The sequence below is a fragment of the Phalangium opilio genome, unplaced genomic scaffold, assembly GCF_054372755.1.
Source record: "Phalangium opilio isolate 3A_F unplaced genomic scaffold, DU_Popi_V2 ptg000079l_1, whole genome shotgun sequence".
In the NCBI taxonomy this organism is placed as follows: domain Eukaryota; kingdom Metazoa; phylum Arthropoda; class Arachnida; order Opiliones; family Phalangiidae; genus Phalangium; species Phalangium opilio.
This window is the reverse complement of record NW_028324187.1, coordinates 5,055,025-5,070,691: the sequence shown is the minus strand read 5'-3', so window position 1 is coordinate 5,070,691 and position 15,667 is coordinate 5,055,025. Positions and strand designations below refer to the sequence as shown.

At 37.5% G+C, this 15,667-nt stretch overlaps 2 protein-coding genes across 9 annotated transcripts; one reads left to right on the top strand and one right to left on the bottom strand.

Moving 5' to 3' along the window:
- Positions 1-339: 339 nt before the first annotated feature.
- On the bottom strand, positions 340-4,620 carry Hph (HIF prolyl hydroxylase). Of its 2 annotated transcripts, XM_089845785.1 has the most exons (6): positions 3,879-4,620; positions 2,517-3,809; positions 2,338-2,457; positions 1,778-1,917; positions 1,153-1,217; positions 340-1,088 (listed from the first exon to the last, which is right to left on the bottom strand). In XM_089845785.1, the coding sequence occupies exons 1-6, from the start codon at positions 3,879-3,881 to the stop codon at positions 1,060-1,062; spliced, it is 1,650 nt and encodes a 549-aa protein (XP_089701911.1). In that variant the 5' UTR covers positions 3,882-4,620; the 3' UTR covers positions 340-1,059. The 2 variants fall into 2 exon arrangements, with proteins under 2 accessions (XP_089701911.1, XP_089701910.1); XM_089845784.1 differs by having other exon boundaries at positions 2,517-4,619.
- Positions 4,621-4,757: 137 nt separating this feature from the next.
- Positions 4,758-15,162, top strand: alph (protein phosphatase alphabet). 7 transcript variants are annotated; one of them, XM_089845794.1, is made up of 8 exons: positions 4,758-4,978; positions 5,113-5,203; positions 5,325-5,424; positions 8,243-9,137; positions 9,205-9,322; positions 9,398-9,500; positions 10,229-10,309; positions 12,186-15,162. In XM_089845794.1, exons 4-7 carry the CDS (start codon positions 8,283-8,285, stop codon positions 10,305-10,307), a joined length of 1,155 nt encoding a protein of 384 aa, XP_089701920.1. In that variant the 5' UTR covers positions 4,758-4,978; positions 5,113-5,203; positions 5,325-5,424; positions 8,243-8,282; the 3' UTR covers positions 10,308-10,309; positions 12,186-15,162. The 7 variants fall into 7 exon arrangements, with proteins under 7 accessions (XP_089701920.1, XP_089701918.1, XP_089701921.1 ...); XM_089845793.1 differs by having other exon boundaries at positions 4,759-4,978; positions 8,271-9,137; XM_089845792.1 differs by lacking the exon at positions 5,113-5,203.
- The last annotated feature ends 505 nt before the right edge of the window (positions 15,163-15,667 follow it).

Here is a 15,667-nt window from a genome sequence, read left to right as displayed (position 1 = left end):
GTCTTTCTGATTTGTTTGACGCAGACCGCCCGCCATTTTACCATGTATTAAAGAAACGCACTTAGCGGCCTTGCCAGCGCCTAACAAGCCTCGGTTAATTCAAAGATGATGGGGGTAGGATGCGTAATAGAGGTAAATCGGCACGCTAACTGTGGGACGACTTAGGTCCGGTCGGACGCTAGAAATGGGGGAGGAATACTCGGAAAAATGGCGGACGGTCTTTCTGATTTGTTTGACGTATACCGCCCGCCATTTTACTGTGTATTAAAGAAACTCACTTAAGAGCATAGCTATTCCAGAATAACTTAACGATTAACACACAAAAAAATGGAGGCCATATTAAAGTTAACAGTTTATTATATTCCATAATATATCTCAAATCAATACAATACAATAGAAACTAAATATAATTTTAACTTGTAATCTAAATAATATCTCGATATACCGGTACATTTCAGCCAAGTTTGTATTCAGGCACATAATTGCTCGGCCTTAGAAATTATTTACGAATTAAAACAAAGGAGGTTACCGGTCCGGTACACGTCTTTAAATAAGCTAAAAACTAATTTAATTTAATTTAATTTAATTAATCTACTAGAAAAAAAAAGCTTTAATCATATTGAATTAGAGTATGGGCAATAATTGGCTTGAGGTTTTGTTGATCGGTACTTACAATACAACCCGCTAATTTCTTGGCACTTTTGTTTAAAAAAAAAAAACATTTTAGCAAGTACCACCGCATTTATCTAAAAAAGCTTTATCAAATACCACACACAAATAGTAACCTCCGTTACCGCTATTTTATTTTACAGTTTATATTAGAATTAGAGGGAGTAATCGCGTTCGTTACTCTGAGCTTGAAATATTAAGGCTGTTGCCACAAAGACACTCAAAAATCAAAATTAAAACGTAGGAGCAATTTTTGAGTATCAAATATTAAGAAAAAGAGACTAAAACTAAAAGCAGGCAGATTGGTATAGGCAGAAAATTGATTGGGTGATGTTTGTTTATCCCTAAGTAACTTGTTAGTCACTCAGGTATGGTTAGATGACGCGTTTTCTACTGAACTTGACGTTTGTTGTGACTTTCTGTTGAGATGAAAATTATATTTACTATTATTTCAATTTATCCGTCGTGTGTTATACTCTGTACCTTGAAATTTAAGCAAAGCTTTCGTTCTTTCGTCCGCGTCGCAATACCATACTGTTATGGCAAATCTGGAATTTAATTTAGAGAACCGTTAATGCACGGAGCTGTATTGTAGAAGGAGTAGAGACTCGTAGCTTCCCCTCTACTAAAAAAAGCTAGACCTTATTTGTCCATAAAAAGGTGGTATGAATTTTGACCCTCCCTCCAAACCTAGGCGAGCCAACGTAAACAATAAAGATGGCCGCGAGCTACGAACGTTCAGGAGGGTTAAGCCTCGGTCTTTTGTGTATCGAGTCCGAGCGAGTGACAGGAGTTTCTCAACGGTTTGCAAATCTTATTTAAATTTATATTAATTATAATATGGAAAATATTCAAAGAATTAAGCCGGGAAAGAAGAAAACGGACGCCTTCTTTAAAACACGTGATGTCAGAGATTGTTTACATTGGCTCGGTATGCGCGAAAATTGTGCGTGGAGCACTAGTACGCTTATGTCTAGGCTCTAGAGGCCTAGTCTCTACTCCTTCTACAATACACATCCGTGGTTAATGTACTTGTAGATGGCGCTAGTTTAAACCCATTATAATCTAGCGCCACGCCATCTGGTGAGCGGTTTCCCCTGAGCATTACCTGACTGAATAAGCGGGTAAAACTTCGTGCGGATTTCTCCGATCCGACCAGAAAAAGAGTATTCGATCAAAAAGCGGTTCAATATTAGCCACGTGGTTATCATAACCAACTGGAAACATTCTTAGTAAACCTCCGTGTTTCTACAACAAAGCAATTATTCTGTTGTTGTGTTTTTTCACGCAAATCGGGGGTATTTTATAATAAAATACCAAGAAGCGATCGATATCTAGTTTACTAGGGAGAAGGTATAAATTCGCCCCACATTTATACCAGCTTTATCTCCAGTCTAAACGTAGCCTGTCCGGAGTTAATCCCAGCCGCCTCTAAATTACAACCAGCATCTCATTGGTTCTTGAAAACTCACGTCAGCGTGACGACGCGAATGACGAAAATTACAATCATATTTTCCGACCGAGGAGAGGCAGCGAAATAGCCCGGCCTCCTTTTACGTCCCCCCCCCCTTGTATTTTGAAAGGGGGACTAGGACTATGGCCTAACGCGAATACTTAGACATCTTATACCTTCTTCCTAATAAACTAGATATCGCTTCTTGAAAATACCTTAACATCCCAATTTTTGTTTAAGTAATAGATACTAGTGATACATCGGCCATCTTGATTTGGGTTATCAACGTGTTTGACGTAATGCGTTCCATTACCAGGGTAGCAAGCAATCATAGCCTGATAATAAACTAACGTTGTTTATTTCTACAAATCCCGAAATTTTATGATAAAATTACCTTGGTCCTTCTATTAATTTTGTATCTACATAGAAGCCCGCTATTTTTCATTTTATTACACTTTGTAATCAAAGTATCCAGAGTATTTATCAAAATACCAATGGTTTGACATCCCAGTTCGTAACCATCCACCCAAGTAATTCTATCCCCTCTAACGGGTATCGTAACTTGGTTTGTTGTCTGAGCATTTACAACTTTCCCTTCCTGAAACGTCCCGTCGCTATATAAGGCCTTAACCTCATCCAAAATGGCTTCCCCCAATTGTTTCCCGAGAAAGGAGTCAATGACGCATATGCCATATGTGTTTAAATCCTCTATAATGTTACCACAAATTTGGTCTAACCATTGTGGCGACGCTTTGGGGTTTACGAAATTTCCAGGCGGGTTTCCTAATTGTTGAGATAATTTACTGGGTTCATCCAAATCAGTCAATTCGTGTAAGAATGGTTTCACTTTTTGATAGGAAACCATGGTAGAACCCTTATATCCCGATAAACTGACATTCATTTCAGATGAAAAATTAGACGACGCCCCTTCCTGATATTGTTTCATTAAACTACTGGTAGTATCCGATTGTTGGGGCGGCGGTATATAAGGTGGCAAGTTTGAGGCTGATCCGTAAGTTATGTTTTGACTGATATCGTACTGTTGGGGTCCTCGAGGACACAGTTGATCGTTACCTAAAACATTTTTTAAATCATTTGCGTCTGGGGGGGCGCAATAATCCGTATTAGGGGAATTGACTAGCGTGGCTACGTCATTATCAAAGTTTTGCGCGTCTAGGTTACTACACTCGTAACCATATTGCAAGTCTGTGGGGATACCCGCTTCGATAACATTTGGTTTGCTAGTTTGATCAGTGTTCCAAGGGTTATCACCTAAAAGCATATTTAAATCGATGTTAAGTTTATCTTCCATGGCACTGGCGATTCCGAATAAACTCTCATCCGACGCGATGTCTAAACCATTTAAACTCGAGGGTGCCGCAGTTGGCGTTACTTGATGTATTGGGCTTGTCGTGTTGGGTGTCAGGCACTGTTTCTTTAAGGAAATATTATCGGAACTCTCTAGTTTGTGAGTCTGTACTACTGTTAGTTTGTTCACCTCGACGCAATCCTGTTTATGGACTTTCCAATGCAGACGTTGGTGTTCTTTGCAACAATAGTAAGCGCAGTGACATCGTCCGCATCGGCGTAAATTCTCACGCACTCCACACCAATCACACCAAATGTTAAAATTAGACGCAGTTGCCCCGTGATGGGGTTCAATTGGATCATTTCCCCCAGAGTTAAACTGTTTGACAGAGTTACTATCCATTATTGGTTTAATTTCGTTGTTGTCAACGGAGACATCAAAATTTACCATTTCATTTATACTGGCATATGTCTACAGTTTTCCTGGGTTGATAATTAAATTTGTTTAATCGCGCTTAATGGTGCGAAACGAACGAACTAATCCTGTTTTTCCGTCGGATTAAAACAATATAAAAATTTCGTGTTGTTTCGAAATATATGAACGAATTCCATAACCATCGCGACTTCAACAACTACACCAAGGTTACGTAAAACCAGAGAGAATTTAGAAGGGGAGTGGAAGGGGTGGTTTGGAATGTAGCGCAACGTCGTCTGCTAAACGTTATCTAGGCAGGTCGATTTCCGGTATGATGCGTTTGTAAATTGTAACAGAGAGATTTTAGAACATGTGACCGGAAACTCTCCTACCCCAAAAAGCTCAACGCGACATATTGTTTGGACGTCATCACGTTTAATAGAGTCAAAGATGAGCGGCTAAATGTGCGCCTGTTTTTGTTATTATCAAGTTTTATCAACTGAATAAATTTCCCCTTTTCCAAAATTTTACTAAATATAATATGTTTTTGCCCCTAATTATTGGTAACTTTCCAAATTATGGCTAATTAGCTTGTTTATTGCCACCTTTTCCAAAAAATTGTTTTTTTTTTAGTTTCTTTTTTCTACCCTAAAAAGAGGCGCACTTTTAGCCATTCGTAGTCAAAGGGGGGACCTTCCACTCCTCTTCTAAATTCTCTCTGGTAAAACCGGTTTAGTTTAGTTCCGAGTCATCATCCACCGTCCTATCTTCTAGAACTACGCTTATAACTTATAAGCAGACTGAATCGAATAACCAATGAAAATTCTCGAAAGTGAAACTAGGTGCGATTTACAGGAAATCAATATAAAGTTACGCCTCCGGTCACGATTGTTTCTACTCCTAGTCGCCGGATTTCAGTAGTGAAACTGGAATATTGCGGAAGGGAAAAAGCTAAGGCCTAAAGCTACCGAACTTTTTTTTCGCGATATCGAAATCTCACTAAAGTTTATATTTTTTGCCGTTGTTTCGAGTCGATTTAATTAACAAAGCTATTAATCAGCTTGAAAAATACGAAAGAATCTTGGTACGTGGTAGAATATCATGTGATCTGAATCATTACGCGAATAAATTTGGTAAGTTTGTTTATTTTCCTCTACTTTCGTTAAGCCTAACGAACGGTTTCCCAACCTCGCGCGCATTGGGGGGATCTCTTCACGAATTCACCCCATTCATGATTCAATTTCAACCCATTGCCATTCTAAAATAGGCCTTGGCCTCGGGTTGGAATATTACTACATGTACTTTAGTAATTGGTAGACAACTCCGATCTGGCATGTCCTACCGCTATTCACCTAAATGTAAGGCGATAAATATCAAAATTTTAAGAGAAAAATCCACCTTGGCTTTAGTTAATGACTTAGAAGCTATTTCTAACGGCCGCGGATTTCCTATGATGCAATTGGTAATCTTCCATTTCAGAATGGTTACCATGTTGGGTCTCTTTGATGATTGAAACCAAAGTGTGGATTTCGATCTGAATATAAATTTACCGTTTATGATTGATAACTGATAGATATTGGTAAGTACTATTGAAGTTTTTGACTGTCAAGAATATCACAATGATGAGATATCAGTTAACTAAATATTGGAGATAGATAGTACCCATTAGTCAGCCCCAGTTTTAGTGGACTAATTTGTTTCTCTATTTGATCTTATAAAAATAGATAAGATTTTAAGAGTATAACTTCCTCTTTGCTTTTCTCACAATTTACAATTTCATGAAGACATACTGCAAATATTGCAATTGTTTTTGTCAGTATAACACACAAAGTGTTTTAAGTTTGAAGTTTCTTATAGGCAAATATGAAAATTATTTATTGATACCATTATTGACTACATATCCTTATAGTATTTGCTTCTATATTTTTTAAGTTTTTGGTAGATGTATTTACCTAAGTAGTATTTATGAATTTTTATTTCCCCACATTGTAAATGGTAAGTGAATTGGATTGTTTTTACAAGGAAGATATTTGTTTCCTTAATGAGGTTTTTCCTGGCTACTCTAAAGAGCTATTAGGTCCTATTTCCTTTTGTATAAATACTTTAAATGTCAAAAAAACAAAAAAGCTTAGTAGATTTATTACTTCTGTGGTTATGTAATAACCAAGGGAGTTATTCTTTGATACCCAGTTATTTATGTGTGCATCATTGCCAAAAAGGCAGTGCAGGGGATGCCATTGAATGGTAAAGGGGACTGGTAAAAGTGACAGCTTTGATAGTTCAACAAGTCAGTAAAAAACTTTCCCTACTAGGTAGGTGTGGTTGGGGATGGGGAGGGCGTGTTAGTAAAGTGTATTCACGTTTTCTAACTCTCTAAGGTAATACTAGAGATGGCCAAGGGTTGGGGTATAGAGTAATGTCAGTTCTACTATGCAAACGTCATACCATAGAGTAGTGTCGGTAGAGGGGGGAGTAGACTGTGTATCCCTCCCTCTAGGCGCGCTTTTGTAAGAGGGGATACTGTACGCGCCTGGTAGGGGGGATGACACTTAGCTAAGAGATAGAAGGGTATGACGTTTGCATAAGTAGAACTGACATCTAGCTCTAGCTCAGTGTCATCCCCCTACCAGGCGCGTACCGTATCCCCTCTTACAAAAGCGCGCCTAGAGGGAGGGATACACAGTCTACTCCCCTCTCTACCGACACTACTCTATATTGAGTTCTTACCACACCTATCTAAAAAGGACGGTCAGTCTATCTTATCTCCACATCGCTAACAGATCATAATCTTAAAGCCAGTATGTCTTTCATACTTGTAGCTAAAAACCTATTACAACTCTATATCAAGAAGTGATATCTAGTTTATTGGGGAGAAGGTATAAATTCGGTCCACATTTCTAGCTTTATCTCCAGTCCAAACGTATAGTAGGTCCGGAGTTAATCCCCGCCTCTAAATTACAACCAGCATCTCATTGGTTCTTGAAAACTCACGTCAGCGCGACGCGAATGACGAAAATTACTTGTATTTTCTGACTGAGGAGAGGCAGCGAAATACTTAGGCATCTTATACCTTCTCCCTAGTAAACTAGATATCACTTGTCTATATATATATATACATTGAAGGGTCAGGAGAAGTTTTCAGTGATAACTATAGTTGAATAACAGCATCCCAACTTTTATAAATAGTGCCCTTTCCCCCTGAGAATGAATCCCTCCTAGCTACCATGTCCACACCCCCCATCCTCCCACGCCCACCCAACAAACCGGCATATAAAGAAAGTATTTCGCCTATACAAGCTTTCCAACAAATCGGCTTCGATACAGTTGTCCATCAAAGTAACCCTAAAACTCGCGGGTGGCCGCAATCGCAATCGCGATCTTATCGAGGCTGTCGCGAGGACAGTTTTGAAGTTCAGTATAAAGCTGGGCTTCTAAAAGGGGTTGTCAAAGTATCTTACAAGAGTTTGTACAAGTGAAGAATCATTTTTTAAACACTTCCTGGAAATTGAGAATTTTTTCATTGTTTGTTAGTCCCTTATGAATTTATATTGTCCCTGACCCCCCTACTGGTTTTACGACTTCAGAACCAGTTTTATTGTTCTGTTAGAACGCCTTCCCTCAGTGGGAGGTAAGGTTGCTTTGAAATCACATAGACATCGGGAACGCCTTCAATAGACCAGTAAGTACAGTATAGACGGATTTAGTTTTTTGGCAAACTATATACTGAAATTTGTTACTGCAAGGGTTTATTTATGATTGTGTTGATTTGCTATGATTTACGATTTACCGAAAGAGATAAAAATGTAAGCTAAACTAGTAATGGCACCTTATAGTGTCGTGGTCACTGTTGTAGCCCGCCAGTATAGTGTGCTACCACGAAGCTAGGGGGGAAAAACTGTGACGTCAATATTGGGTCCCGAATTTGTATTGCCCAAGCTGACGGCGTCTCGCGACTGCCAATATGGTCGCCTGAAAATAAGGTAAGAGATAAGAGCATGTGACGTCACTATAAAGTTCGTGGTAACACACTATTGAATTGGGCAGGCATTTCTCAAGTTTATGTAGCACTCTTGGTAACTTTATAGTGTATAGAGTAATGTCAGTTCTACGTATGCAAACGTCATACCCTTCTATCTCTTAGCTCAGTGTCATCCCCCCTACCAGCCGCGTACAGTATTCCCTCTTACAAAAGCGCGCCTAGAGGGAGGGATACACAGTCTACTCCCCTCTCTACCGACACTACTCTATACGTGATACTGTATCACCTTAGATCGTTGTTGGGTGTTGTACATACGACCTTAGCACATTGGAAACCACACGGAGTATTGGGAAATAATTTTTGCCCTTGTTGATTAAATACGTCAAAAGCATATATATATCTTGTCGCGTTTCGTTAGGTACATTGGGTTCCGTTTTGACTTTCAGACTGCAGAAGTTATGGGAGCCTTTTTAGACACTCCTAAAACTGAAAAGCACACTGAAAAGGGGGCCGGCAATGGGTTGTCTTACGGTCTGGCCAGCATGCAAGGCTGGCGAATTGAGATGGAAGACGCGCATTGCGCGCGTATCGGCCTTCCACACGGACTTAGCCAGTGGAGTTTTTTCGCGGTCTTTGACGGACACGCCGGTGCCAGAGTCAGCGCGCATTGTGCGGAGAACTTGATCGATTCGATCATCCAAACTGAAGAGTTTAAAGTTAGCGCTTTAGCCACAAATAGTTCGGTTACGCCCGAAGTCATTGACAGTGTTAAAAGCGGTATTCGTGATGGATTTTTACGTCTCGACGAAAAAATGAAAACAATCCCGGAAGTCGAATCGGGAGAGGATCGTAGCGGATCGACGGCAGTTTGCGCGCTCGTATCCCCCACTCACATATTTTTCGCTAACTGCGGTGACTCTCGAGCCGTCCTCTCTCGATCTTCGAGGGCTTACTTTTCAACGCAAGATCACAAACCAGTTAACCCGACCGAAAAGGAGAGAATTCAAAAGGCGGGTGGGAGCGTCATGATACAACGGGTTAACGGATCCTTGGCTGTCTCGCGAGCCTTGGGCGATTACGAATACAAGCAGGTTGAAGGCAAAGGTCCTTGCGAGCAATTAGTCTCTCCCGAACCCGAGATTTTGGTTCACGAACGTGACCATAATAATGACGAATTCTTCGCCCTGGCTTGCGACGGCATATGGGACGTCATGGTTAACGAGGAACTTTGCGATTTTGTGCGTCACCAGTTGCGAATCACTAATGATTTAGAAAAGATATGTAGTCAAGTCATAGATACTTGCCTCTACAAGGTAAATCTCTGACTTAACTTAAGTCTCAACGCCGCCACACTTTTCTAAGCCCAATTCTTTACTCCAGGGTAGTAAAGATAATATGAGTATTGTGCTTGTAACCTTACCGGGTGCTCCCGGTATTAGTCAGGAAGCCCGAAATAGAGATCAGGAACTAAATACCGTACTCGAAAATAGAATCAGAGGTAGGGAAGGCCTTCCCCCCACCCCTAAATGTTTCTTTGTTACTTCAATGCTAATTTATAAGCCGCGTCATGTAGATATCGTTTCGAACAAGAGCGAGTTGGATTTGAATGAAGTAATGCACCAATTAGGTGAAGAAGAAATAGCTGATCTTCCGCCTGGAGGAGGATTGTGTGCCAAGTAAGAATCAATTTCGTCAGGGTTCGTACGGAACCTGAATAACCTGGAAAAACCTGGATAAGTCAGGGATATGGAAAATAGGAGCAAAAGTCAGGGATAAGTCAGGGATTTAAAAAAAATCCTAAAAAGTCAGGAATATGTCAGGGATTTAAAAAAAATCCTAAAAAGTCAGGGATATGTCAGGGATTTAAAAAAAATCCTAAAAAGTCAGGGATATGTCAGGGATTTAAAAAAAATCCTAAAAAGTCAGGGATATGTCAGGGATTTAAAAAAAATCCTAAAAAGTCAGGGATATGTCAGGGATTTAAAAAAAATCCTAAAAAGTCAGGGATATGTCAGGGATTTAAAAAAAATCCTAAAAAGTCAGGGATATGTCAGGGATTTAAAAAAAATCCTAAAAAGTCAGGGATATGTCAGGGATTTAAAAAAAATCCTAAAAAGTCAGGGATTTAAAAAAAATCCTAAAAAGTCAGGGATATGTCAGGGATTTCATTTGGTATATCAAACCATGATTTCTTCGACCAATGCTAAATATGAGACAGGTGTAATTATGAAGTGGGCTCTGGTAAACACCTTTAAATAGTCAGGGATATTGCCAAAATTTGGTCAGGGATAACCTGGAAAAGTCAGGGATTTTGAAAGTAAAAATTTCGTACGAACCCTGTTCGTTTGTGTCATCAGTCGCTCATAGGTCATCATGGACTTGTAACTCAACTTTTAAATTTTAGACGAGCTGTGATTGAGGAGGTTTATTGGAGGCTAATGCCTAATTCGCAAAATGTAAGTCCAGCATCGAGCATGTTTTAGAAGTAAGTAAAACTGAACGTTAATAAAGGAGTGTAGCGCTGCTTTCAACATAATATCCTATCTTATGTATGTGCTTCATTAATTTACGCTTAAATGTTACCTGTACAAATTTTGTATTATTTATTTCAATATTTATTTAGTATTTTGGGCTGATTTTTTTTTTAATTTGCATTTCTACAAACATTCATCAATTTTAGTTTATTCATTTTTATATAGATATAATATTTGTAGACGCGTTTTCATCGAGTTTTTTTAGGCGTGATTAATTAATTTTAATCGCAATAATTCAGGTACAGGGTTCATACAAACCTGGAAAAATCAGGGAAATAAATAGTTGACAAAAACCTCAGGGAAATTTAGGAATTTTTAAGAGTAAAATTCAGGGAAATTTGAGTCAAACAGGGGCCGAGTAATTAAGCAAAATGTTCATGAACATACCCTCCTTAGGAATATCATTACACCCAACTTTGGAAACTTATAACTCTGGTTATATTAGAGATACGGGGATGTCCCTTGAGTATGTTGTAGTCCTATTTGCCCCCCATCCAACCATACTAAAAACTTTGAGCTACTACAAACAGGGGCCGAGTAATTAAGCAAAATGTTCAAAAACATAGCCCCCTCCATAGGATTAACATTACACTACTTTGGAGGCTCATAACTCTGGTTATATTAGAGATAGGGCGATGTCCTTTGGCTATGTTATAGTCCTATTTGTCCCCCTTCTAACCATACTAAAAACATAGGGCTACGACAAACAGGGGCCGAGTAATTAAGCAAAATGTCCGTAAACATACCCTCCTTAGGAATATCATTACACCCAACTTTGGAAACTTATAACTCTGGTTATATTAGAGATACGGGGATGTCCCTTGAGTATGTTGTAGTCCTATTTGCCCCCCATCCAACCATACTAAAAACTTTGAGCTACTACAAACAGGGGCCGAGTAATTAAGCAAAATGTTCAAAAACATAGCCCCCTCCATAGGATTAACATTATACTACTTTGGAGGCTCATAACTCTGGTTATATTAGAGATAGGGGGATGTCCTTTGACTATGTTATAGTCCTATTTGCCCCCCCCCCATCCAACAATACTAAAAACTTAGAGCTACGACAAACAGGGGCCGAGTAATTAAGCATAATGTCCGTAAACATTACCCTCCATAGGTTTAACATTACACTATACATTGGAGGCTCATAACTCTGGTTATATTAGAGATACGGCGATGTCCTTTGGCTATGTTATAGTCCTATTTGTCCCCCTTCTAACCATACTAAAAACATAGGGCTACGACAAACAGGGGCCGAGTAATTAAGCAAAATGTCCGTAAACATACCCTCCATAGGATTAACATTACACTAAATTTTGGAGGCTCATAACTCTGGTTATATTAGAGATAGGGGGATGTCCTTTGACTATGTTATAGTCCTATTTGCCCCCCCCCCCATCCAACAATACTAAAAACTTAGAGCTACGACAAACAGGGGCCGAGTAATTAAGCAAAATGTTCAAAAACATAGCCCCCTCCATAGGCTTAACATTGCACTAAATTTTGGAGGCTCATAACTCTGGTTATATTAGAGATAGGGGGATGTCCTTTGACTATGTTATAGTCCTATATTTGCCCCCTCTTTCGTTAACATTTGCGTCATAGGATACTCCATATAAGGGAAAAACCTGGAAAACTCCGGGAAGTATATGGGGAAAACCTTGGGAAATCTCAGGGAAATTTGTTTTCCAAAAGGTGTATGAACCCTGGCCTGATGTAATGGCTATTTAATTTTTGTGGAGATTTCATTATATTAACATACAATGAAACGTAAAACTCCATTTATTTCATCAAAAAACGTTGCAAATTATTATTATTGTTTCAGGACGCAAATCATCTATAGATTATAAATTTAACAAAAAAAAAATGGTGAAACTTCCAGCAGACGACGCAAAAAAAAATATTAATTAATAAAAATAAATAAAAAATAAACAAATAAACAAACAAACAACCCTCCAGTGGATTATATCGCAGGCTGTGTTGCTCACTGTGTTATTAATTAATTATCATTTCAATCAGGGGAGATAATAATTAAAAATAAATTAGAATAAAATTAGAAAGAAACGCATCAAAGGAAATAAAAATAAAAATAAAAATTAAAAATTACGTATGTTGATTAAAAAAATGCACCAAGATAAAAATTGTACAATATTAGTATAAAAAAAAAAGAAAAATACCAATTTACAATCATCGATGATATATTGATTAATCGTCTACCGTAAAAGCTTTAATTTTAATTTTAATTATATGACGCGATCGCATCGCATCGCATCGCATCGCAGTTTGAACGGTAAACAACTAAACATGGATGGTTACGTGTATGAAATTTTACAATACAAACAATTCACTTGGAATAATTTTTTTTTCTCTTCTTCTTTTTACATAGTAAGTTAAGGATTGTTTAAATTCCTTTTATTTTAATTTTTTTTGCAGTGCTTTCTGTCATATGTCATTTTTGCATAGCGTATATTAATTAATTAATCCCCCTATGATTTAAAGGAAATAGATTTATAAATGAATTAATTAAAATTAAATATAAATGCAGATACGATAAAAATAAATAAATAAATAAATAAATAGGGGGTCGTCTTCTTCTTCTCCTTCTTTAATTCTTTCATCTTCATAGATAATCTAATTTTCTTTGTAGCGTTAAATTGTACATATATTAATAATTATTAATTAATCATATCGCAGTAACGTTCCCCATTCCCCCAATAAAAAAACAGCCACGGATTCAATTCAATTTAGGTAAGGTTAAAATTAATTTCGCCCCTCGTTAACGATCACCATAGCAACAAATGAGTCAATTTCCATCGAGGGGCTGGTCACTCAATCGGTACCTTTACTCACTACCAACTAGATGTACAAGGTCCATGCACGCTCACTTCAAAGGGGGGTCCCTCACCCATATATATATATATATATGACTTGTGTGGTTGATAGATGGCGCTTTTTAGTCTCTTTAATACACTTACTGATTAGGCTTAATGCACATGAAATCACGCCGCGTGCTCGAGGTTCGATACCTTTACTTACTACCAACTAGATGTACAAGGCCCATACACGCTCACTTCAAAGGGGGGTCCCTCACCCATATATATTTGACTTGTGTGGTTGATAGATGGCGCTTTTTAGTTTCTTTACTGATTAGGCTTAATGCACATGAAATCCCGCCGCGCGCTCCTTCGCTCGAGGCTCGAAACTTAGAGCAGACAGATGGCTACGTAGGTTTACATAATTTTTTTAGACTTAAACGCGCCTCTAGCGGAGAATCGTGGCGATTTAAAATTAGGTCGGGGAAAAAAATTAAAAAATTGGCGCCCGCATGGGCCTTGTATATCTCGTTGGTTAGTGCTTTACTAAAGTGATTACGCGTAATCTTTAAAAGCCCTGCCTTTGACAGTGCTAAAATGATTTTCCATAATCAGTCTACAGTGATTAGCCCCTCGATTTCCGTTGTTATAAGTGTAGGATTTGCTTTACGGTTTTAGGCGAGTTATTATTGAATAAAATGGGAATTAAAACTAATTATGAAAACGTCCAGATTACGTCACCAAGCGAAATGCTAAGATTTTAGGATTATGAAACCTTTTCTTTTCTTTTCTTTCGAAGCAATATCAACTAAATCCCGGTTCATATTGTTGTAATAAAAAATTTCTTTAAGCCACTCTTTTAGACTAAAAGAGTAAGATACGGTATATTATTATTGCGTCATCGTAAGCACAAATGAAAAAACGCTTGTTGGGTGTTTGACAAGACACTCAAAGACTATAATTATTGTATGAAAAAATTATACAAATTGTAATTTTTTTCATTTGGCGGCACAGTTTTTTTTTTTTTTTTAAGAAAAAAAATCAAAATTATTAGTTTATTGATAATTTACATATTTATCGCCACAAATGTTTTTGTTTAGGCTTCAAGCTAATTTTTTTTATGATATCTGCAACTGGAAATTGAGGGTAAATTTACTTGCAGTTGCGCGCTTTATCCCTACCGCAATTTCTTTCGTCACGCCCCCTTTTCCCTATTTTTAAAACGTCATCTCATCGCTAAGTCCTCTATAGTGTTCCGACATTTTATTGGATGACGTCGTGATGACGTATTTTCTTCCGCCGCACATTGTCTAGTGTACAAAGGGCCTTTGATTCTGTTAGTGAGTTATTAGACAAAAAGATTATGTAACCAACAAACCGCTAAAAATAATTAAAAAGCTATAAATTACGGGACAATTTAGGCTTAATTATAATAACTATCAATTTTCTTTATGTTAAATGTTTTTCTCTCTTTATTAATATCAACTAATATTAATTTTTATAGATCCTTTTAATAATTAGATTAATTTTTATTATTTCTATTTACATTTAACCTCTATTATTCACTTCTTTATTGAAATTAAATGAGATTTTTTTATCACGTTTAAGAGACTTGAAATTACATAAAAAACTTTATATAAGTCATTTTTAAATGTTTGATTTAATTAAAAATAACATAACATAACATAGTGGGTCTAGGAACAAATCTCGCGAAATTCGAGAAAGATTTTGTTTTTAAATAACCGTGAAATCTTGGACAAAGAATGATAAACGCGAAGAAAAATGTTTAATCATTTCTTACTCTGATAATCATCAGAGTTAATCGTCGTGCGACTTTTTTTTTATTGTAATAAATAGCCTTAAGTTGTTTTCTTTGAACATTGTTTACAAAAAAAAAATGGGTTTTGCAATATTTCTTTGCTTCAAATCCAACGCTGGTACCAAAATTATTATTTACTGACATTAAAATGACATTTGTATCAGTATAAATGGTTGAAATGCTATATTTATGTATAAATGTTTGCTTTTATAGTGTAAAGATGCGCCAGAAGTAAATACTTCACGTGCATTTGGCTTATTTAAAATTAACATAATATATTAATTTCCCCGTAGGCGTTGCTTTCAGTTCAGGAAAGCGTCCTTCACCTCCTGGGTATTAGAAAACTGAACTGAACTAGATTTTAGCGCGAAATTTCAAAGTGATTTTTGATTGGATAAAATCCGTTCTATTCTGAATCAGTGCAGACTGCAGAGTTAAGCCTAATTCCCCGTTATCGTTTCCCTTAGCAGTAATAACTAGCAGATATTTCGTATTTAAAACGAAAAAGAACCCTAACAGACCCTCCTTGGCGCCAACCGCAAAATTTTCTATTCTAAGAATACTGTAGGCTTAGCAATTTTTGTAAATAAAAAAAAATAGACCTAGTATACTTTTAGGGTTCGCGCTTTGCCGCCGGGTGAGTCATCGTCTACTGCGTTTTTAAAAGACGGATCC